Genomic DNA, 25,664 nt, shown 5'->3' with positions numbered 1-25,664 from the left:
TGGACATTTGTTTCAATATCACAACCTTACATCAGTTTCCTCCTGTTCCACCTGTTATGACTGACACATTGAGTAATTCTGAGTCATCAGCGATGTCATCTAATAATTGTTCTGCGATGTTATTTCTGTTTAAATTGAACGTTTTAGAACAGATTTTGCTGCTACTTGTTTCTAACCAAAATGTCAGTCACAATTGTTTAAGAAGAACAGTAAGATACTCCCATCTCTTCAACAACTTCTCTGATAGTGATAAACTGATGTGAATCACATTGATTACAATCTCCTTTACTTCATCTGTATTTTCATCAGTTGATATGTTAGAATGTCCAACCCTTTTGTTGTTTTCATTGCTTTTTTTAAAACTGTACCGCTCGTAAACCATCAGTGTTGACATAGCATCCTCGCCAAATGCCTTCTCTAACGTCTTTACAACTTCTGTGTTTAACACAAAATTTAATGTAAATCCTTTGTTTATAAATTTTTAATAAAATAAATCACCACTTTAATAAAAAAAATCCTAATTACTAAGCTGCCAAATTTGAATTATTTTAATATCGCTGAAAATATCTTTATACTTTAATAGACAGTTCACCCAGTGCATAGTAAAAAAATAAATTCTGTCATAAAGACATAGCACACAGAATTAAAAAACTCTTATTTTTTTTATCACACCTCATATATAATTATTATCTAAACAAGAAATAAGTTCCTGCAGTTAAAAAAATTAACAGAAGTCAAAATTTCTAATTTTCATTCATTTAATTTTAATCAACATATTATGTTTTTATTTATATACAGAGTCCAACGTGGTATAATTAAACTTCTGTGACTATATAAAGTGCCTTAAAACATATGTGTCATTGTTTGACAACTGTAATCAAAATGTAATATTGGAATAAAAATAATAGGACCTACAAAATTGGTTAAAAACATTGACATTTAAAAACATCAACTACCACATTCATTTGCTTTAGTAGTATTTCTCAGTGAAACTAATATGTGGATTAAGTAGCTCTTAATTTGAATTTAAAATTACAACAGTGGTTTTCTATAATTTTAAAAAAGTATTATAATATTATACTTAATAATTATTGCTATCATTATTACCTACAGTTACAATATGATACTGAGAACCATCAGATTTCAATATTGCATTAGTGGTTTTCTGCTGTTGCTGTAAACCGGTGTAATAATAGATTATTCAAATATTCATGTCTCAACAATTCAACTTGATATGTTTTTTTATATAATTATAAATTTTACATCATTCTTCTCTGCTCACGCTATGAGAGTTTTCTCTAAAAGTTTTTTGTATATCTAAAATTTTTGGTAACATAGTTCTTTACTAATGTGCGTATTTGTTTTAATTAGTTCTTAGAGGATACTGAATTGTCATCATTATTAACAAGATAAGTAATTTACAGGTTATTTTTTAGTAAGTTCTATTGAAATTTTTATTTATTTATTTTTTGTTTTGTTTTAGGATCATTTTATGTCTCCAGATGAGTATGATGATCCAGCAGCTTTGTACAGTGCAATTTCTGTGCATCAAGAAAAATTAGTTATATCTCATGAAGGAGATCCAGTTTGGAGAAATGCAGTATTATCAGGAACACCATCATTATTGGCACTTAGGTTTGAAAAACTTTTTATATGCTTAATGTTTATTTTTTTCTAATATATGGCGTACTTACGAGTTTTTTTGGATTGTGTTTTAATTCTGTCAAATTTTTCTGTTGTACTTGTGACTTAAACATAAATTTTGATCTCTACTTATTGTTTTTAGTATTATGATGTCGCTCTTAATGTCCTATATTATGGCTGAACGCTTATATTATGGTCTTTTGTTATACTGCAAAGGACCATAGGTATAAGAGATCTTGTACCTGTAACTCAAACCAAGAGTTTGAGTTACTTTCTCTAAGTTATGATTTTTGCAATGCAGTTAGTTCCTTTTAATAAATAATATGCAGGTGTCACTTGTTAAGTTGAACGTCGCCTGCATTTTGTAGGTTTCTTTCTTATTTTTTTGAATGTTGATGTACAGTAAAGTATTCACCTGCAAGAAAACTTATAGTAAATTTTTCAGTATTCTTTTTAAAATAGAACTTATATGTATATATATATATTTATTTATTTTTTTTTTAAATAATTCAACATATCGACCACTATGTTAATAAAACTTAATATTATATGAAATATAAACCACCAAGACATTGTATTATGTCTTGTCGTTTCAAAACTCTATAACTCACCTGTAAGTTACAATAATTAAGTGTAGTAGTAAACTGATTAACTAATCAGTTATAATCAGACAATGTTAATAAACTGATCAACCTCAAATCCTACAGTTTTGTTTGTTGATCTCCGCAATAGAAATGACTGAATAGTCGGTATTTTAAAGATATCTTCTGTAGTATTGTATAAATTATGGAACTTAATTTCAGTGGTGTAATCAGTTTACGATCTGGATAACATTGTATTGAGCACAGTCTTACTTTTACAATTCAAGACGAAAACAGAATAGCACTAAGTGATCTTTCTTATATTATTTAAGGTAGCAGATGCTATTTTGAGCATCAAAATTTATTAACTGCAGGTGGATGTCCAATCTAATTTTTTTGGTAGTAAGAAAAATATCAAGACTAGCTGGGAATTAAACTTGGGACCACCAGTTGGTATCTTCTCAAACAATTGTTGTATAATGTTACAGGTTCAAGAACAAGTAAAAGTATAATTATTTGCATATGAATGCAGTTTAGTATGCATAGATTGTCCTTTTTTTGCCTGAGTCTGGGAAAAACCAATTAATGTACTTCAGTTGAATTTGCAAAACAACATAATGTCAATGTTTAAAAAATATTTCAAAAATAGAAAGTTTAAGCTCATAAATAGCTGTATTTCCAACATGCACTAACTATAAATTTTTTACTTGTCGATAGTTGGGAGTGTATGTCAATAATTAAAAAGACAAATATTAACAGCAGAAAAACTCTTAAAAAGAATAAATTGTAACTGTCTGAAGTTCAAGCTGGCACCACTGACATAGAAAACACCAGTTTTCAAAAAGAATTTCCATCATTATAACTCTGTTTATTTTAAAATGTCAGTGTTTATTTCAATTTGTTCATTTCAAATTATTTCAAAATGTCAATGTTTATTTTAATTTGTTCATTTCAAATGTAGAGAAAATGCTCTATTATGCATACAATACAACAGTCACGTGACTGCACCACATTCTTTTGGATTGCATTAGTTAAGCAGCCTTATGTCTTAAATATAAATTGCCCAGAAACATTCAACAAATTCTAGGCAACAATAAGGAAATTTTAGATCAGGTATTTTTTTATTAAGGCTGTTTGTTTATACTCTGATATTTGATTTACTGCAATTTGTGTCGGCTGTTCATGCTAGTCTGTATAGCATTTGGAAGTCTTATTATTCTTATTAAGAAGTAAAATGTGATATCTGTTTGTTTATTGCAACAAATTTGTCGTGTCTGGGCATGATAACGTTTAAGTATTTTTCGCCCAAAAACAACCAGAAAAAAGATTCAAAATGTCAGCTCCACTTGAAACGTGTACTGTGGAAGAATACATGGTCTGTTCGGAAAATAACTGAACATTTTTAATTTACTCACCAACAGAGCTATTTAATGGCATGCATTGGACAGCATTGTGTTCCACATAACATCCTCTGTAACCACATGTTCTAAAATTGTTGATATCTCCTTTAGTTTTCGTGTTATTTTTATTTGAGTGCAGTGTGTTTAAATATTCGTAATGATTTTTGTAATGTGTGATTTTCAGGTTTTTATAATGATACAACATAAAATTTTGTGTGAAACTGAGGAAAACATTCACAGAACGTTTCACCTTTTCATACTTAATGTTGTTCATAATGGTCGTACACAATGTTACGAATGGTTTTCATGATTTAAAAGTGGTCATCAGTCGATTGAAGATGACCCTTGACCAAGAAGGTCTTCTTCGACTTCAATTGGTGACACCCACATTCAGAAAATCAAAGATCTGATGCGTGCAAATCACCAATTGACTGTCAGAGAACTTGCAGAAAAGGTTAGCATCTCGATTGGACTATGCCATGACATTTTGACTGAAAAATTGAACATGCATCGAGTTGCAGCAAAGTTTTAGTAGCCTCGTTTGATGACCAAACAGTAGAAAGAATGTTGAGTAGACATTTTTCGGCAACTTCTTGAGCAAGCCGATGACGATGAAACATTCGTGCAAAGGATCATAACGGGAGATGCAAGCTAGATTTACAGATACAACATCGATACATAAGTTCAATCATCACGATGGATTGGCAAAGGATCTCCACATCCCAAGAAAGCATGTCACTCAATCCAGTGTCAAAGTGATGCTCTCTGTTGAATTTGAATTGTGCATATCATCAAGGTGTTTTACAACGGTTATGTGGAAAAATCCACAAAAAGAGACCAGAATTGTGCAAAACAACTTATGTTATGTTTCCTTCACCACGACAAGCACCCGCACACTCAGCTTTGTCAATTCATCAGTTTTGTGAAAATCAGATTACTGTCCTCCCTCAGTCTCCCTACTCGCCAGAGGGAGGCTCCTTGCGATTTTTTTCTTATTTCTGAAGTTAAAATCAGTGATAAAAGGATATCATTTTGATAAAAATATTGATAAAATATAATTTTTGATAAAAGGATATCGATAGCATTAAAGCAAATTGGACACAGACCTTAAAGACCATTACAAATGAACCTACACAGGAATGCTTCGCAAACCGGACACCACTGGGAAAAGTGTGTGAATATGTGAGGGAGCACTTTGAAGGGGATAATAACCGACAATCTGTAAAATTGATAATACAGATTTGTATTTTCTGAAGGTCTAAAACCGTCTAAAATTCACTTGCAGATGTTAAAACAGTAAGGTAAAAAGTGTATTAACCGTGCAAACTTTTATAAGTTAATCGAGAACAGTTTAAATTGAGCAACCACATTAATGATCTTATTCGCATGGACAGAGAGACTCATAAAAGTTATGGAAATTACTTAAATTTGTAAATATTAGCCCTGTTCATTCTATTATCTGCGATAAGCTGAATTACCACAAAACGTGTTTAAATGTGGGTTCTGAAAAAGTCAACTCAAGGGATTTTAAAAGTCATGAATTCCCATTAGTAAAAAACTTGAATGACTGTTTTTTAACTAGGTAATGCATTTTTTAGATCGCATAATAGCTTGTAATGAATTTAGATTCATTTTTTTGAGCTTGAAGCCAGACATCAGAGTATGGAATGAAAACATCCAAGTTCACCTGCCAAGAAAAAATTCATATACTACTCATCAGCTGATAAAGTGAAACCCACCATAAGGTGGAAGAATTCTTGTTTTCTCTCAAAAGTTGTAATTTTTTGTCGTGATAACGCGTGTCTCATACCGCTCAAAAGACACAGAAAGCTGTTCAAAAGTTAGGTTCAGAAATATTACCTCATCCTTCTTACAGTTCTTACAATGAATGTGGTTCAAGAATGTTCAGACACCGAAATGAACAATTCTTTACTTTTGGAATAAGAAGTTCCTATATGTAGCTGGGAATAAGTTGAAAAGTAGCACTAATTTCATTATTTTTCCCTTTAATTATTGAATAACCCTGAAAATTGTGAAAGCCTATTGCTGAAAACATATGAAAATTACATCAGACAATTTCTTGAAAACTATCTGTTTAAGAGTAGAAAGTATAAAAAAAAATACTTTAAATATATAATAAGGTCAATCCATTTTTACAATAATCATTCCATTACTCTTAAAGAGAATTTACAACATTTAAAATGAATATTCTTATTTAAATAAGTTGTACTTTCCACAACAAATTCTCATTTGGGTCATTAATCAGTTAAAATTCTAAAATCCATGTGTTATTTTGTTTACAGGCATGTATTTGATGATGGGAATGATGAATACAAAATAATAATGTTAAATAAACGTTACCTTAGTTTTCGTGTAATAAAAATGAATCGTGAGTGTGTGCGTGGATTATGGGCTGGACAACAACAAGAACTTGTTTATTTAAGAAATAGAAACCCAGAAAGAGGTAGCATTCAAAATGCAAAACAGGTTTGTATATAATTTATTTTTCTTGAACTAGTTTTTTCATATTTTTACAACAGTTATAAGTTATTTTATTTTGTTATTAGTATGAAACATTGTCCCACATTTTTTTGGTTGCATTGCTTTTATATCTATGATCTTGATAAAATAAAAGTTTAGGCTTATTATTCTTATTAGTGTTATTATTCAATGTTTATTCAAATTACATGATTTTTTTCACGTTTAGTTCTTATTTGTAATCGGAAAGAAAGAAAGACTTTGTTAAAAAGAGTTCCTTCAAAATATATTAAAAATTTTGTTTTATCTTTATCCTTTTAAGTTTTTTTAATTTATCTTCAATTTGTAAATTCCCCTCATAAAAACAATAATAATGTTCACTGAGGGGATAGAGAATTATTCAATTTTTTTTTTTCTCTTGTAATGTTAAGAATGAAAATTGTTTTGTTTCATTTTTGTTATAATGTTAACAATGTACGTTATCGATTACAACAATATCATTTTCTTCCATTTTTATCCTATTGAATCTTGCTAAAATTTTTAGCAAGTTAATAGTAAATAGATAAGTTAATCACAGTAAATAGTTCCAACAACAAAAGCATTGGAGCTCATGTTCAAAATTGAGTTTTTAGTTGTTTCAAATTTTTTTGGTTTAATTTTTTTTGTGTAATTACTTTTGTTGATAAAATTTATCCTTAGTGAGTAAATGCAAAAAATCTGTTTTTCATAAATAAAGAAACAAATTGTTTCTTTATTTATGAAAAAATAGATTATTTTCATTTTCCTGTAGATATTTAAGTTACAGGATACAACTTCAATCACTGTGAAATAAATTAACTTAGCAATTTAAGATTGTTTGGATTTAGATGTTTTTATGATTTATGGAAAAACAGAATTTGTTTTTGATTTAATGGACTTAATGAAATTTGGTTTGATTATAATATCAAACCGAGTATACATATAAATGTAATTGCTTGGCAAAAAAAGTTTACCCTGAATTTAGTGGTAAAAGTCATATTTTTATTAAACATCATTACTCTGCTAAAATATGAAATACTAAAAAAAGTTAACAAAAAAAAAAGAGCAGATGGTTTACTTATTTGGTGATAAGTATTTACTGATTTATTAAAAAAAAAATTATGTAATATTTCATTGCGAGGAAATGAATTATTAAAATAAACACATCTAAGTTTAAAGAATCTTGCTATATAACAGGCCATTAATACAACCTGTCTAAACTTGTTCTAACCAGAACACAGCCAGGAGACTGAATCTGCTTGAAGATTATAACATATTGCATTAATGATAATAATACAGCTTTTCCTGTCTATATATTTTTTAATTCTTATATAACTTAATATTTTAGGATTGTTGCTTCTGCCTCATCCTTTTCCATTTTATCTTGATCTACTGGAAGATCAAGATAAAAATCAGTTTTCTGTTAGATCAGTGTGATTCTGACATGTTGTCAAATAATATGCCACCTTTGTTCAATACCTCGGTCAAGGTTAATCATTCTAAATATTTTATTGTTTGGTGGTTCATACAAATAAATAACTATGTTTATAATATAAATTGATTTTATTATAATCTTGAACTTCTAATTCATATATTTAATATTATTATATTAACTAATTATACATTCATAACAAACACAAGTTCAGTCATTAAAGGATGGAATCAGAATGACCAACAAGAGAGCATAGAAAAATTAATTTAATAAGAGTAACAAAAAATGTGAGAATTTGGCAGGGTTCCCAACCTGAGCTAACGTAACAAAAAAGTGAGAATTTAGCAGGAATGCATTCATTTGAAAATTAAATAACCCTGCATCTTAACATAATTAGTATTTCAAATAATAATTATTATACATATTGCTTAAATAGATATTAATACAGTTGAATATTGCAATACATAACAGTTGAAATTACAAAATCTTAAAATACATAAATCTTAAAAAATAAATAAATTTAGGGAATTTTAATTCTTAAAATCAATAAATTATTACTGGCATTATTGCAGATTTATATATAAATCAATTCATAATTATATAGTGTATAATATAAATGTTAAATCATAATTAAATTAATACAAATATGTAAATTAGGTTATAAATATTAAACTCATAAAATATTTATGAGCATTTTAAGAGTAATATTATAAGAATATAATCAAATGTAATTACAAGAGTATGAAAATAATTAAATCAATTAAAAATATTATTTAATTTAAATCTATCATTTGAAATCTCAAATGAGTAATATAGGCATAATTTATCCACAGGACTTCCATTTGTGTTAAAACTGTATATAATTCCTCAAAATTAAGGATCGTTTGTCCAGTTACACAACACATATGAAATTTAATGCTTTTGATCGTGCTTTCCCATAAAATAGGGTGAAGAGGGAGGAATATATGACCAGGTTATACCTTGTGCAGTTGTGAACGCTTGAACGTGTGATTTTAGTTTTTCTGAATTTAAAAATCGATATAACATGTATAGAATATTTATATCGCCGTGGAAATTGGAACTGTTGTCAGAAAAAACCTTGATTAGGAATACCCCTATGTGATATAAATCTTTTAAATGCTGCAATAAAGTACTGTGAAGGCAGTTCAGAAACTAATACTTAATCGATAGCTTTAGTAGTGAGACATATGAAAGGTTCTATATAAGATTTACCTAGTCTAAAACTTCTGCCTGCCATGACAAATCATAATTGGACCGCCGTAGTCTACTGTGCATGTAGCAAGCAAATTTCCTTTCCATAAATTTGTCTAAAATCGCAGTTAGAACTGATGTCAATTGCTTGAGTAAACTACCAATCAATTGTGGCGAAGAGGTATCTGTGCTAGGCGCAGCCGTTTGTGCAAAGGATTTTTTGCCCAGCGTCTGCGCTTTATTCATTTTCTTTGCTTCAAGATAACTAATTTTCTTGAGAACTTAAGTCTCCTGTATTGTGATCTCTCTCTTGAAAGCAGGACAATTCCTAGATCTCGCTGAATGCTGCCCTCCACAATTCACACGTAAAGGGATTTCCTTACAAGGTTCACCTTCATGGATTGCTTGGCTACATGCACAAATCTCTTCACGAATGCATCTGTCCAAGATATGACCAAAACGTTGGCATTTGAAACACCTCATCGGCGGTGGGATATAGGCGCGCACATCCAACCAATGGATTCCGGCCCTTATTTTTTCAGGCAACGATGGCTTATTAAAAGTAAGTACATGAGAAGAAGAGGGTAGCACTTCACCATCCCTCCTCATGTTCAATCACCTACTTGCGATGCCATCTCACTAACAATCTCCTCTTCACTACAATTAAGTAAGTCATGAAAGACCACTACCCCTTTGGTGTAGCTGAGTGTGCCGTGAGCTTCCACACTATAATTATTTCGCTGATTGTACGTCGTTCAGCGCTTCAATGACGCAGGCTTCAGCCTGCGTTTTCCTACTTTCCTTAACTGGCCCACCAGATTTCATCTCGAGTTCCTTAGCTATGACAAAGGGACTAATGTTCGAAAAACCGCTTTCCGATTCATAATTTCTCCTAACAACAAGATACCTCTGTCGAGGAATTCCTGTTGATGAAACTATCGTATGTAGTACAGAAACACTTTTCTTCTTCTTCGACGATGACATCAAAGGAGGAGAGACTTCAGAATGAGGGCGTTTGCCCTCCGGATTGTCCGGGGTTACCGAACGAGGGTTTAAAGTTTTGGATTCCATAAGAGTGTTACAGAATAATTCGTCTCTCTGGCTTCCCACCCACTACAGAGCCACACAATTGGGATGGGACGCCCACCTGGATGCCAGGGCTACCAGAAAGATATAGATCCCAATCCACCCGAAACAGGAAACTAGTCCTGCCAAGGCATCTTGGGCTCTCACTGTTTATCGGCCTCCTCCACAAGAGAAAGGTTCAGTCGTAAATGAGCCGATTGATCAGCAGTGGTTAGCAAACCGGCCTCCTGTTTAGCTAAAGTAGGGGCCAAAGCGCTGTATTGCTACATCTAGCCGTGGTTTTCCAGACCAACAGCGAGGTTTCACTCAAGCACCAGGATCCCCATTTCCAGTGACACAGGTCTCCGCGCAAGGCAAACACACAGCAGAGTTTAGTCTCAAGATGAAAAACGACAGTGATCCATACCCCCATGATCACATGACCTAGAGTATCGTGCAAGTGCAAGTCTGAGACAAGTGCACAGCTATTGTTCCCCCCGGACGTGGATTGTAGATGTTACTGATCTGGACTAGATTTACTTTGGGGGCTTATTATTATTATTTATTTTTTTTAAAGATGTTTCAAACTGAGGATTCATGTTTTTAGCACTTGCAACCTTTTGTGTATACTTAGTAGCAATACTAATCAGTTGGTTTTCATTGGTTTTCAGAAGGCACGTGGAATTCATAATTTGTAACAGATTTTCTAATGGTCTGAGTTAGATTAGTTTTGTCATGATTTTCTTAATTACTATTTTATTTCTTGATTACCATTTGTGTTCTACAATGCACAAGCCTTGCTCTACTTTTTCACGAACGAAAGATAAATCATCATCAAATTCCATCTCAAATTTTGATTGAATGATGTCATATTTGTCCTGCAAATTAAGAAGATTCCTTAACTTAATTTGTATTCAATTCTATCACCATGTGAGGGATCAATTTTGTCAATCAATTGGGAATTCTCATTATAGTGGTCTTTACTGACCCTTTTTGTCTTATTAATTGTTCCAATTCCATAATAATATTAAATAACTTAAATTAACAATGTTAAATATTAACAAAGTAAATTAAATGTGAAATGAATCACTGATATTATATAAATAATGAAACAATGTAAATTAAATGTAATAGTAAATTAAAAAGATATGTAAATTATGATGTAGATCTAATTGTTGCGATCCCTTTATTGTAATCATTTGTTTAGTATTAAGATTCTTGAAATTTTAGATTATATCCACGGTTCTGGAAGTTCAAATGTTGATTCTTCAAAATTGCAGATTATATCCGCGATGCTGGAAGACCAAAGATGATGATTCCTCAAAATTTTCAAATTATTTTCGAGGTTGTGGATTATATCCAGCCTGGAGGACCAAAAATGTTGAAAAGCCATCTTGGTTCAATACCTTGGTTAGGGTTAATTAGGCTAAATATTTTGTTGTTCACTGGTTTATACAAATAAATAAAAGTCTTTACTTTGTTTATAACATAAATTGTTTTTATTATAATCTTGAACTTGTATATCCATAATGAACACAAGTTTAGTCTCTGAAGGATGGAATCAATGACCAACAAGAGAACATAGAAAATTAATTTAATAAGAGCAACGAAAAAAATGAGAATCGGCTGGGATGCCAACCTTCATTTAAAAATTAAATAACATCTTTTAAGTAACTCTGCGTCTTAACATATGTATTCCTTCAACCTTTTAAATATATCTTACTTTTTGTATAATACTTTGCCTACTGTATTCGCATTTTTTTTATGGTCTATTTCTTGTATGTCCTTCTTGTATGTCTTGGATTTTTCAGTCATCTCTCAGTTATCCATGGTTTCTTTACCTTTTATCCTGTAATTAAGCCAATCGTTTTGTTGTGGTACTGTTTTATAGGATCATTGATATTCAGCCAAAATCCACCTTCAGTCGTGTATTCTGTATTTTTTCCAGATTCTATTCGGTTACTTTCTTTGTTCTGTAAACTCCTTGACATTACTTTTATTTCTCCTTCCAAAAAAAATACATGTTCAATATTATTGTCATCTTCTGGCAACGCATGTGCCACATTTCTAAATCTCTTCAGCAGTCAATGTGATAGTTGTTTTCATCTTCTGAAAATTTATACTATTAGGACTTTACATACCAATCCGTTTAGAGTTTTATTTGCAAATAAATTATTTTCTTTGAATTAAGTGTAACTGCAACCGGTATGAACAGTGCAGTATATGAATCTTATAGCATACTGCAGTCACAAGTAATTCACAGTAATCACAGTAAGTATTCAGTCACAAGTAATTCTTGTGGAAAATTATTTTTAGCATTCTATAAAGTATTAAATAAGAATAATCCACAAATTTATTTTTAAAAAACTACACTTGGAATAAATGAACAGTTTTTCTGCTGAGAGCTAGTTTTACGTTCTTATTATACGGTTCAAAGTCTGAATGTAGTCAGGTATGGTGCCTTATAGTCATACTATGTCCCACCTCCGCATATAAGACTGACAATTTTTAATACTGGCAAGCATAGCATTATTAAAATTCATATCAAACTCTGGATACTAGACAGATTAAGTTTTTAAATAACAATTGGCACCAGGGTTATCATATTATGAACTACAAATGACAGAGAAAGTTGCCAGTCCCATGTGAAAAACTGGAAATTCCATATCTCCCAGTCTTCCATGATTCCAATCACTTTTTTAACTTTTACAGAATTTTTATTTTGTTTTATTTTTGTTAGGCGCTTAGAAATATAATCAATTCATCTTGTGATCAACCGATCGGCTATCCTATATTCGTCTCACCGCTTACAACTTCATATGCAGAAACAAATGAACAGCTGTGTAGTATAGTTGGCGGTGCTATCAGTTTAGGTGCTATTAAACGAGCTGTTATTCAGTTTTGTAGAAGGTAAGTGATTTTTATATTTATTTAATAATAAGTTTTTCATTTAAACAGTTAAATTCTTGAGGATTGTTTATTAAATTGTTGTATTATGTGCTTTTTTCAGTATTTTTCAGAGTTCAAATACTTAAAAAATAATTAATTTGTTGTGGTGTCAGATATTCTCAAGTTATGATGTATGAATATGATTCACTTTTTTAATTTTTAAAATATTTTCTTTCGGGCCTTATATAAGGATTGATATTCAGGTAAAATTATAAATCAAATTCTTTTATTATTTCAGTTGCAAAATTATCAGGAATAGATCGTTGTAGATGCTTTTTGCTATTTATCATGGTCCATAGCCTTACGATTAGTTCATTCCTTGCTAACCTCTCATACGTACAATTAGTCGATCTTCTTTATGTTCTCCCTCTACTTTTTTTGCCTGATAGTTCCATACTCATATATTTTTCTACCGGCATATTCCTTAACCACAAGCTTGACAAGTTCAAAAGCTTTTTAAGACTGCTTCTTCACCCAGACTTTTTCATAGTTTCTGATTTTATTCTTAAATTTAATATTCCTTGTTAACTGTGTTTTAACTCTACAGGTTTTTTGGTATGACCATACTTTTATACTCTTCCTTTCAGCTAGACTTTTTTCCAGTTTTATCTCTCCAGATTCTCTTTTACCGTGCAGTTTATTTTTTTATTTTTCTACTGTACTGAATCAAGGAATGTTTTTATTTAAATCCTCTTTTAGTTCATGTATTCTGTCTCTCGAACCGATTTCCATTTTCTGGTAATCTCTCTCTCTCCCTTCTTGATTGCAGTATACACCATGCTCTAAATGACATATATTAACAATATAATAACTTCATTGGCATTAGTATATTTTCTTGTGAAAAATGTATGTCTATATGTGAAAATTACTACTATTTTGATGTAAAAAGTAAACAGAATAAGTGATGATACATGCAAACAGATGTGATCAATAGTTTTTGAAAAAATTTGCTTGTGTTTGAGAGTAAGTGCTATGATATTGTAAAAGAGGAAAGGAAACAAGATATGTGTTGTTCCAGAAATGCTTAGAACAATGATTGATCTTGCAACATTTAAAATGCAAAGCGATTGTAGAATTCAAAATATATACGTATAATGTATTTTATATTTTTTTTATTCTTTTCTTGGGGTTAAACACAGATAATTAAAGTAAAGTGATTCTGTATAAACCAAGGTAAATTTTATTTATTTACAAATCTTACAATTGCTAATTACATTAATTATAAAGCTTATCTGCGAACCAAAGAAACAACATTCAAGGTCTATTATTCACTATGTTGTTCCCCTCGTTTACAAATGATTTTTTGTTAGTCTAATTCAATTAGTCATTATCATGCCACATGTTTATTAATTTTCTATTCTTTTTATCTCCTGCACCATCATGTGTTTAACTTACCAACCCATGAAACTTGTGCAGTAAATTCAATCGTATTAACGAAGTTGCTTTCCTTACATCTCCCCCCCAGCGGAAAAATTTTGCTATAAAATTTATGAAAATAGGCAACTGTCCTTGTTATTCTCATCATCTATAGTATTGGGACCTGGGGTAAGTTTGATAATATGAAACAGATGTGATTGTGATTTTTTTGTGGCCTGTGTCAATTTCATATATAGATGTGTCAATTTCATATGTAGATTTCAACATATACTAGGTCTCCGGCGTTGAACTCATAGTTTCTTCTGTTTTTATCAAATAGATTTTTATTGTATTTATGAAATGTCATGCTATTTTCTAGAGCAATCATCCCATCATTTTTAGATCTTTGTTTCTTTTCTTTTGGTTTAATTTATTTGGTAATATCAAAGTATCTGTCCCTTCCAATAGATGTTTTGGACTGAACTCAGTTACTGTGTGTTCAGTTTCATTATATTTTGTCTATACAATCGTGCTATTCTTTTCCCTTGTTCATGTCGATTTTTTCCCTCTTTCATTTATCGCGCATCTAATTCAATTTACCAGGGTCTGATTAAGTCTTTCATTTAGGCCATTGTAAAATGGATCGTCTACCGCTGTGAATATTATTGTTATTTTGTTTTTATCTAAGAGGCTTTTCAAATCTTTAGAATTTATTCCTGTGTATCAATCTGTTAAAATTATGCCAATAATATTGTCCTTCAATTAATTAACTATAACTTATAAATTAAATACACTATGTTTCGCTTAGAATTCTATATTTATAAGTTTGTACAGATTGGCTAATCCAAGAGATTAATAAAGGTAATATTTTTAAATACAATATGTGTTGTTATTATATTTAATTCTATTCAATCAAGAGAAAATAAACTTAAATTACATTAGTTAATATTCACATATATATATATATATATATATATATATATATATATATATCTAAACAATACAATAAAAATACAGTAAATATATATATATATATATATATTGTGTGTGTGTGTGTGTGTGTGTATATATATATAATATATATATATATACACACTGTATTTTTATAATCAAAAACCAACTTGAACAACCCAAGTACAGAATTACAAGGATAATGAGTAATGTAACATTGGCTAGCCAAGTTACATAGAATAAATTTTTTAATTATGATATATATATATATATATAGTTATTTTATTTAATTGACTTCATATGCTTTTGTAAATCTGATTGTAGTTTTAATATTTTAATTACAAAAAAAAAAATTATGTTTGACATGTAATTGTATATAAATATATCTTATATACAACTGATGATGCAGGATCCCACGAAAGTGCTTCAGGATTAACAAAAAAAAGGTAAGTGTCATTTCATTTACTTTGTAATTCTTAGGTTGTTCAAGTTGGTTTTGGATTATAAAAATACACAATATATTGGCACAGAGGAATATGGATCTTATAAGTATTGACTTTAGAAAATATATGTAAAAATTAAATTATTACATTGTGTTTTTATTTTTGTAGGATGCGTAGAAGATGTGTTGAAGGATGCTCGAGTGGCGGTTCTGTGCCTCAAGATGACGGTGGATTTGGTCATGAAGGCGTATATGCGATGACAACTTATAATATTCATTCCGGTTACGGTCATACTACCGGTTCTGCAGGTAGCCAATCGATGGAGAGTACCATGATCAGTGGTAGTATAGGTCGAGGAGGATCATTAGGACGGGGTTCAATGGGAGGTAATCGTGGTAGTATCGCCTCGGTCGGTAAACCTTCATCGTCGACGTTAGCATCTTTAGCTGGGTTATTGTCATCATCTGATACGTGTAAAGAAGGATTTTACAAACGTGAAAGAGATGAACAACTACAGCCTCCACAGCAACATTCACAACAACAGCAGCAGCCTCAGCAACAACAGCAGCAGCAACTACCACAAGATAATAGGGAAGATAAAGAACCTGTTTATCAGAGAGTTAGGGTAAGTTTATTTGAAATCCTTTGAAACCTCTTTCCATTCACTATTAAAGAGCATTATAAACTATTTATAGAACCACAAAAAAAACACCTTGATGTATTGTTAGCAATTTCAATACATTTTCTGCAAATTAGAATTAGAATTTTATAAATTTAAAACAAAAATAATTTAGAGAAGCTTATTGCAGCATAAATCACAGTTTTAAAATGAAATTTGTAAGGGGGATGATGTTATATTCTTTCTATTTTACTATGGCATTATTACTTCCTATTTTCTTTTGTGTTTGCTTCAAATTCAAACAGTTCATGACTGTTAAATACTGTCTTAATGATTCATAAGGATCGAATGTATATGTAATATTTTTCTAATCAAATTTTGTTTATTCTCTGCTATTAATAATAGCAGAAAGTAAAGTGTCCTCTCAGAAAATAATAGAGCATCTTGCATCGCAAAGGTTTGACGATGACGACAAACTGAAAAATGGCATTACTGCCTGGTTTATGTCACTGGCAGCAATATTTTTGAAGAGGAAATGAAGAAGCAGTGATGAAGTGAAAAAGAAGCTACGAAAAAGATTTGAAGTTAAAAGCTATGTAGAAAAGTAGTAAATAAATGTAGTTTTTATGTGAAAGTAATGAAGTTTGTTCATACCTATCAGTTTTGTTTTTATTTCAAAGAGGACCTTACTTTAAAAATATGCCTTTTGTGTGTGTGTGTGTATGTGTATTATTTTTTGAAATCAGTTCTTTTAAGAATCATACTCCTCTGCCCTACATACCAATATATTTATTTTATTAGATCAGCCAAAGTACAGAATAAATAAAGTAGGGTGAATTATCTTATTTCACTATATATATCCAAGAGAGCTTTCGCGATTTACTCACACCATCAGCTGCATTATACATTCATCTCAAATTACATTACAAACTTCATAAAATATAATAATATATCTTGCATTTATTTATTTTATTTAAAATTTAAAACCTTAATTTTTTTTTATTTTAAACTTTTATTCAGTTAAAATAAAAATTAATCAAAATTTTAAAATATGAAAAATTAATTAACATTAAAAATTAAATTTTAAAACTTTTTTACATATGTAAAAATATAACGTCAAAGCATAAAATCAAGTTAAAATTAAAACCAAATAAAAATAATTTTAAGTAAAGCAGTTATGCATATTGTCCATTTAACTAAACTTACTTTACTATACCGATTGAAATATATTAAATTATACATCACCATCAAGATAGATGATGATGCCATCTACTGCAACTTTCAAAGTACAGTTTATTGTAGCTAATGCATATAAGGTTAATCTGACAAAGAATGATAAGAATAATGTTGTTAAGAATATTGTAGTAGATTCCAAAATAAATGGAAATAAAGCAAATCATAAAAAATATAATATGAATACAAATAGTAAGGTATTAGACAGTTTAAAAATATACTATACATATAAATAAATTTCATGTGATCGATCTTCAGACAGAATATGAAAATGACAGTATTTTGAAAGCTGCAGTAGATGGCACCACCATCTATTTTGATAGTGGTGTATAATTTATATATTTCAATCAGTATAGTAAAGTAAGTTCAGTTAAGTGGACAACATGCATAATTGCTTTACTTAAAATTATTGATATTTGATTTTAATTTTTATTTTTAACTTTAAAATAAGCTCCAGTAGGTTATAAATTATTTATCAAAAATGTAAAAGTTAATATCAGTTCCTCATTCATAAAGAACTCTGGAAAGTTTGTAAAATACATCTGGTCTAGCCAAGAGTAGAATCTAGTTAAAATTCAGAAGTTTTCTTTCTTCAGTCGACCCAAACAACCATCATTTGGAATGTACGTTCATTAAGTGATAACTCATCAATATTAAATTACTCTTAGTTATATTGAATTGAAGCAGTTTATTCCTATTCAGCATAATAATCGAACATGCAGCCTTAACAATTGATATGGCTAGTGTTTTCTTATATTATTACAACCCCCTTTTATCGCAATTAAATTATTTTCATTGATATACCTCACTAAAGATTCTGAACTATTTAAGATTAACATATCTAAAAGCTTTGCTCCTGGTTGATGGAAGAGCTAAAGTTCTCATTCAATAAATCTGATAATTTCTTCTGTAGGCTTCTCCTGCGACTATCCGCCAAATTAACAATCTTTCTTTTTTCTGAAATCATCCTCAGTTTACCCGGTACAGCTATGTCCTTCTTCAATGAAGAGGCTGATAATCATTTCCAGCAACAGATGGCAAATTATCACATGTATTCTCCTGACCTGTCACATCATCAGCAATTCTGCAGTACTCCATTGAATTGTTACACTGCTTAACTGTTACCAGACATAAATTCATGTTTGTCCCCAACTGCTGAATTTTTTTTTTATTGATCATTCTTAATTTGAAATCTCCTCTTCTAGTGAATTCTTTTCCAGGTGGAAAAGGACCCTTGTGGATCACCATATGAAGTAAATCTCTTAAGAACATTTTCTATTGATAGTCAATCTATTATTTAGTGAAAACATTGTGTGACATGATTTTCATAACATAAAGGCTTTTTTCAAAATAAAATTATGAAAAACTTTATCAAAAGCCTTAGTAGGATTCATAATGTTATTCCTGTATAATTTCTTTTTTCATAGACTTAAATAGTAAATTTTACTAGTATCTACACCATTAATCTTCCTGAACATAAACCAAATGAGAATTGGGTAATAAATTAGTCAGAAGAAAATATAAAAGAATCTCTATTTTTGTTACTTTATATAAAAAAGAAATCAATGTTTCTGCTTTAATTTTAACACAACACTAATTTAATGAATGTGTAACAGATGATCGATTATAGGAAGGTCTAATATTTGTTTTCTCATATTTTCCCCATCTACTCTACTAGTCATCACTTTTTCTTGCAATAAACATTTTCTTGCACACATTTAATAAAAGAAGTTAAGAAATGCACCCGTTCTAATTTAATATGTTCTCTTAAATTTTAGTATAGTTGCATTATAGTTTAGCAAGTTTTTTTTTTTTTACAATCTGTTTGTAACTTTTAATTTTTACTTTTTGGTTGATACTAATAAAATTATGTATATAATTTGTTTTTTAACCCATTATATATAACTTATTTTAGAATAATTATATTGTTTAACTTAATTTATATACAAGGTCTTTAAATGAAGAAATGAGACCAGGTTTTGGCAGCCAAAATGGCAACACTGTAAAGTTACTAGTAAACATATGATTATATGAACAGCTGAGTTATATTAGGTATTAATATTTTTAGCCTGTTGTTGCCATGCGAGACATAAAGAAACATTTCGTGAAATGAGTTTTTGTTGTGCGTTACAAAAATGAGTGATACTAATTATGAGCAATGTTGTGCAAACAAGTTTTTTTTTTGTTAAACTTTGTGAGAATGCTACTGAAACTTTTCCAAAATTAAAAAGAGCATATAAAGATGACGTTTTGTCACGAGCCTAACTTTTTAGGTGGTTTACAGAATTTTCAGATGCTGGGAATCAGTTGCGGACAATCCACGCTCTGGAAGACTGTTAACGCCAAAAAGTGACGACAGTGTTGAACGAATCACACTTGTTACGGTATGATTGGCAATTAACTGTCAGAATGACTGCAGAACAATTAAATTTGAACCGTACCATAGTCCATCAAATTTTGATAAACGAATTGGACATGAAAAAAGTTTGTGCAAAAGTGGTCCCAAGAAACCTCACTGTTGAACAAAAAAACAACAGGTTGGAAAAGTGCCGCAATCTTCTAGGGTAAATTGAAACTGATCCTGATTTTGTAAAAAATGTTATTACTGGTGATGAATCTTGCATATTTGAGTATGACCCAGAAACAAAACGCCAGAGCAAGGAGTGGCACACTTCAGACTCACACAACCCAAAAAAGTAAAAATGAGCAAATCAAAATCATGCTAATTTGTTTCTTCAATAGTAATGACATTGTCCATAAGAAGTTTTTGCCTGCAGGACATACTTTAAATAAATATGTTAACCGAGAAATTCTTGAAAGACTATGGAAACGAGTTGCCCGCATGAGACCAGCCATCAAAGACAACTGGATGCTGCATAATGACAATGGACCTTGTCACATTGCACTTTCAATTAATGAGTTTTTGGCAAATAAAGCATTCCTGTAGTTCCTCGATCACCTTATTCATCTGACTAGTCGCTGCGACTTTTTCCTGTTCCTAACTTTAAAAAACATCTCAAAGGACACCATTTTGGAACAGTAGAAAACATTAAAAAAATGTAACTGACTAAAGGATATTGTGGTTTCTGAGTTCCAACACTGCTATGAAGAGTGGGAAATCCGTTTGAAGCGGTGAGTGGCTTCCCAAGGGAACTACTTCGAAAATGGTAGTGTCCATGTATAATTGGATTGTAAATAAAAAGTTTTTCTGAACTAGTCTCATTACTATATTTACAGACCGTATTTTTAAAGTGATGATGAGTCTTGAATACTTTTTTCAGATTGTTGATGTCAATCAAGTGTACGATGCAATTAATCTAGGACGACGGATTGATGTTAGCTGGCCGGACGAAAGGATGAGAGCTAATGGAGGTCGGTCTCATTGGCATGATTGGTTACCCGAAAAAGGAATGGAAGGACAGGTATTAATTTGTACTCTTGTTAGTAGTTTACATCTTTAGTATTATCATCAGTTTCTGATAGGAACCAGTTCTAGACTCCTTATACACTTTTGTTAATTCATAGCCCACAAGAGTTGCTTTTCTTGTTGTAGTGACCTTACCTATAGTCGGTTACAGTTTTAAATCGCCATGTTAAGACATATTGTTAATTCGACTCTAATGAGTGAACGGTAACCACGAGATAGTGTTATAGAGACGTTAGTGCTAAAATACATTTATTCTGATCCAACCTTGAACTGAATATTTCCCGATAGGGATCGTGTGACTTTAAGGAAACATTTCAACCTAAGGAGACTAAGAAATGATACCTAAATGACGACAATAACTTAAACTTTAACATCAGTTAGGCTTCAGGTAATGCATTATTAAAAAAAATGGTGGTATACTGTAGCTGTTATTTTTTTCACAGAAATTTATTGTTATTTTTACTTTCTGAAAAAAAATAAAGTGATAAATTATTCATTGCATTTTAGGCGTTAACAAAGAAATAACAATGCATTGTAATTACTTGCATTATTGTTGTTCAGGTTGTTTCAGACAGCTTTGTTTACAACTTATTGACTTCAAACAATTTCCATATGAGTACCTTTTGCGATGTGTAAAATATCGAGACAATATTCAATTTTACGCCACATTATAAAGAATGTCTGGAGTTATTCCATTAATTACACCCTCCATTCTTCTTTTTGCTTTACTGATGTTTAGTCTTTGTTGCATACACCCTGTCTTTGACAAAACCCCAAAGAAAGAAATCAAGTGGCATAATGCCAGGGAATCAGTTCATTACAGCCAATCTAACATTGAGGAAATTTTTATATTGAGTACAATTATATTATCAAATATTTTTATCGAGTACAGTTATCTACCTTTCATAGCTTCATCATAATTAAATAACATGTTAGCACACGTTTTGAATATATTCCATTTTAAAAACTCAGTTTTAAAAATAAATAATTTTAGTTTTGAAAATGGAATATATCCAAAACATGTCAACATGTGATTTAATTATGACGAAGCTAAGAAAGGTAGATAATTGTAGTTAAAATAAATTTTATGATAATCTTAGCAGGAAAAAAAAATATATATATTTTAATAATAATTTTAGTTAAGGAAATTGTTCGTGTAAATAGTCCTTAACATGTAAATCCAAGTGTGGTGGTGGTGTGCCATCTTATTAGAAGTAAGCGTTAGGGTGTCGATGTTCAATTTCTAATATTGCATACTACTGTAACATTTTTAGATAACTGGCAGTAGTAACAGTTGGCTCGGCGAAGAAGTATGGTCCGATCACTTCATAAGTAGTCAATGCATATCAAATATTAAATTTCCAGCTACTACATGTTCATCAAGTGACATGAGGATTCTCACTACCCAAATTCGACAATTATGATAGTGTGACCAGAAACAGAGGTAGCTTCATCAGAGAAGATTACTTTTTCTAATAACACATTATCTTTGTTCACTTTATCAAAATGTCCAAGGAAAAATTGTAACAGTGTAGTTTATCATCATCTTCAATTGCACGACTGAATTTTGTATGCATGAAGATTTAGGTGCCTGTATAGAATCTTCACGGTTTTTTATCACAGTATTCCCAGTTCTAAACTCACATGACTCGATTTACCCGGGCTTCTCTGAAGAGTTTTTCTTACTTTGTTTACATTTTACTTCTTCAGAAACAGAAGGTCTATTAACACTTTTTTTATCTCTTATATTTCTTGTATCCTTAAACTGCTGTGACCAACCTTTAGTAGAAACTTTATTAGGATGATGGAATGATACAGCCTAACTCTAAATGAAAACATCTACGAACAATAACAGAACCGCTTGAAATCATACCGCATACATTGCCTTCTCCCGCACGGTAGCTAACTGACGATCCCCCTTGGCATTACATCATACCAGCGTATCATGTAATGAAAAATCAATGCGCACTACATTGCTTTGTTCATTTTTTATTAACCCTAAAATGCACAGAATAATTTACATTCACCCTGAAGTTTTGTTTACAAATGAATACTAGACAAGAGAAGTTAATGAGAAATATAAGAATTGTATTATTCTTTGAGGTAATATGGAATCTTAGTCTTATCTTACGCTTAAGTTAAAAATAACAGCAACAGGTCAAATAATTATTAAAACATTAAGCTCAACATATTACTTAAGAATTCAGATAATTATGTTAAATAGAGAGCAAAATTAACAATGCCAGACACAAATTCACTTGTATTAATAAAGCAGAACAGCTTGTAAACAGAAAAGAAATTATCTACTCCAGATGTTAAGAGTGTTATTCTTAAACAGTTCTTAAAAAAATTGTTACCTTTGTAAAAGCCAGGAAAATGCAGTAGGGATGAATATTTTCTACATTTCTGAAAGGGTTTGCCAAGCTTCATTTGAACTAACATCATGCTTGCAGTGGAACAACTGTGTCAATTCCAAATCTTGCAGGGCACATTCAGTTTTAGTTAAAATTCCTTTGTTTAAAAAGAGAAATAATTTTAAAATTTTTAGTCAATTATGTGGATGATTGTAGCATAAAGAATAAGATCCCCAATTAGGCATTAAAAATCAGTTACTTCATTCACAGAAGGACATGTAAATGTTATATTAAACAAATAATAAAGGATACGGTAATAATGGAGTTTTTGTTTTACTAGAATGAGGTTAATTGTTGAATGTATTCAACTTGAATCATTTATAAGTTTCCTGTTTTCAATTTTAATCTTGATTTACCAAAAAATTATAATAACTTTTAATTTACCACCAAAGAGAGAAAATTTTTCTGTTACATTTGATAATAGAGATATAACACAAAAATTTAATTGTTTGACTGAGTTTTTAAAAATGTACTAAATCTACAGCAAATTTGTCTTGTATTTTAGTAAAATACCCCCTCCGTTATTTTAATTGTTAATAAAACTAAATACATATTTTTTATTTATTCAAAAATAAATAAAATTATATTATTTAAAAAATTAATTTACGTGTTCTTATAATATTTTGCCAAAATATTTAGGTAAATCAAGATTAGTTTTGTAAGAATACCGTACCAAGTAAATATGCATATTTATTTACAACAAAAATAGTCATTATGTCTTCAAAAGTAAGAATTTTCTGAAAAAAGTGTTTCATTATCATATTAAGTAAAAATTTCCTTAAGATATTTAATAAAATATAGTAATTATTTAAATACCTAAAGTAACATACAATTTTTATGATGCCTATGTATTTGAGGGTATTGATTTCTTTTAATTCTCTGTTCATTCATTGTAAAGTAATAATAAACTAATAATCACAGATTTAAAAACTTATCATAAAATTAGATATTAGTAATTAATTTAATTAATAATTAAAAATGTAAATTAAAGAAATCTACTAACAATTGTATTTTTTCTCAGAAATGTATAAATTAATTGTTAAATCCGCATCAGGTATAAAACTTATACGATATTTGTAGCTACTATAAGTTATTTTATAACTAACATGAAAAATACAGCTTATGAAATCAGATGAATTAATCTAAAAAAAAATTATAAACAAGATACAAATACCTATTCAAATAAATGTGTAAAACTATATTCTTGCATGTTAACAACAATATATAATCTCACTTTTCTCAGTATATCTGTCAGTGAAAACTTGATTTTAATTTCCACACCTTTTAAATGTACTATGCTTTGAAAATTGCAAAACAATATGTATTCGATACAAATCGTAAGTTAGTACTTAGTTACATGTAATTGTTTACTTTAATCAGAAAATGTTGGCCTTTATGTATTTTCTGGACCGGTGTATCGTAAACCAGTCTATTCAGCGTGTAGCTAAACCTTAGCAATTTGTGGGTGTTTCCAAGACAATTAATCTTTATTAAATTTTTATTGTCAAATGAAATTACGCTATCTTATAAAAGATTGTATTATGCCACCATTTAACATTTTTTTTTGGTGCCGATGATACTTTTATAAATAAGGAGGTTTCCTTTCTTATAATTTTATCTGTCAAAATAATTTTCTGACCGATTAAAATAACGATATTATATGCTAGCAGAAGTATAAGTACAGTAGTATTATATGGCTAGCAGACATATCTGTTTTCTTAGTCAGACTTTATTTATTATCTACATTTTAATTGTACTACCATGAAGGAGTATTAGTGGCGAAAAATTTGGGAATAACATTACAGTGTGGTGATGTAATTACATAAAATTTACAGTACTCAGAAGAAACAAGCTTTAAAACGTACAAATTTTCTTGTCTATTTTGTAGTTCTTAAGATTACTCCCAGACAAAGAAACTCCCTTTGTCTGAATATTAGCTTAGAACTGTAAATAGTATATGAGAACAGATTGGGGATACTATATAAAAAATTGTAAAAAAAAATTAATAATTGTTTTTCTTAGGTTGTTCACCGTTGGGTGCCTCTACATAAAGATCCTCGTCGAAGGTCGCATGTCGATCGTACTATATTGTTGGTAAAAATTGAAGACAAGTACGTACCAATTGCTGAAAGTGGAGTTGTTGATCTTGGTGCTGAAGTTTAATAAAATCCAAGGTAATTAAAAAAAAATAATCATAATTAGACAAACAAAAAACAGTCCATTTTTCTTTCAGATAATTCTTTTTTCATTCAACTTTTTCGGTTAACATTTGAGTCACTCGTTCATATGTATTTTGATAATATGTTTAAAGCCTTGTAATATTTAAGGTGTGTTAATGTTACAATTTAAATTTGTGTATACATAATGTAATGAAATAAATTTGTAGAAATAAACAATCAAAGTGCAGTAGGTTTCTAGAAATTTTTTCCAACAGATCAACAG

General features: G+C 30.1%; 1 protein-coding gene across 3 annotated transcripts in view; it reads left to right on the top strand.

The window, feature by feature from the left end:
- The window catches only part of pcx (pecanex), a 192,970-nt gene that overhangs the window by 163,028 nt on the left and 4,278 nt on the right, over nucleotides 1-25,664 (top strand). For all 3 annotated transcript variants that reach the window (XM_075377880.1, XM_075377879.1, XM_075377878.1), the window contains 6 exons: nucleotides 1,484-1,635; nucleotides 5,929-6,112; nucleotides 12,571-12,740; nucleotides 15,698-16,154; nucleotides 20,663-20,803; nucleotides 25,245-25,396. In XM_075377880.1, the coding sequence (XP_075233995.1) occupies nucleotides 1,484-1,635; nucleotides 5,929-6,112; nucleotides 12,571-12,740; nucleotides 15,698-16,154; nucleotides 20,663-20,803; nucleotides 25,245-25,385 (1,245 nt within the window). In that variant the 3' untranslated portion in view covers nucleotides 25,386-25,396. The remainder of the gene's footprint in view (nucleotides 1-1,483; nucleotides 1,636-5,928; nucleotides 6,113-12,570; nucleotides 12,741-15,697; nucleotides 16,155-20,662; nucleotides 20,804-25,244; nucleotides 25,397-25,664) is intronic.

This window comes from Lycorma delicatula, chromosome 10, assembly GCF_047948215.1.
Source record: "Lycorma delicatula isolate Av1 chromosome 10, ASM4794821v1, whole genome shotgun sequence".
In the NCBI taxonomy this organism is placed as follows: domain Eukaryota; kingdom Metazoa; phylum Arthropoda; class Insecta; order Hemiptera; family Fulgoridae; genus Lycorma; species Lycorma delicatula.
The sequence above is the reverse complement of the archived record's forward strand: the minus strand, read 5'-3'. Positions and strand labels throughout refer to the sequence as shown.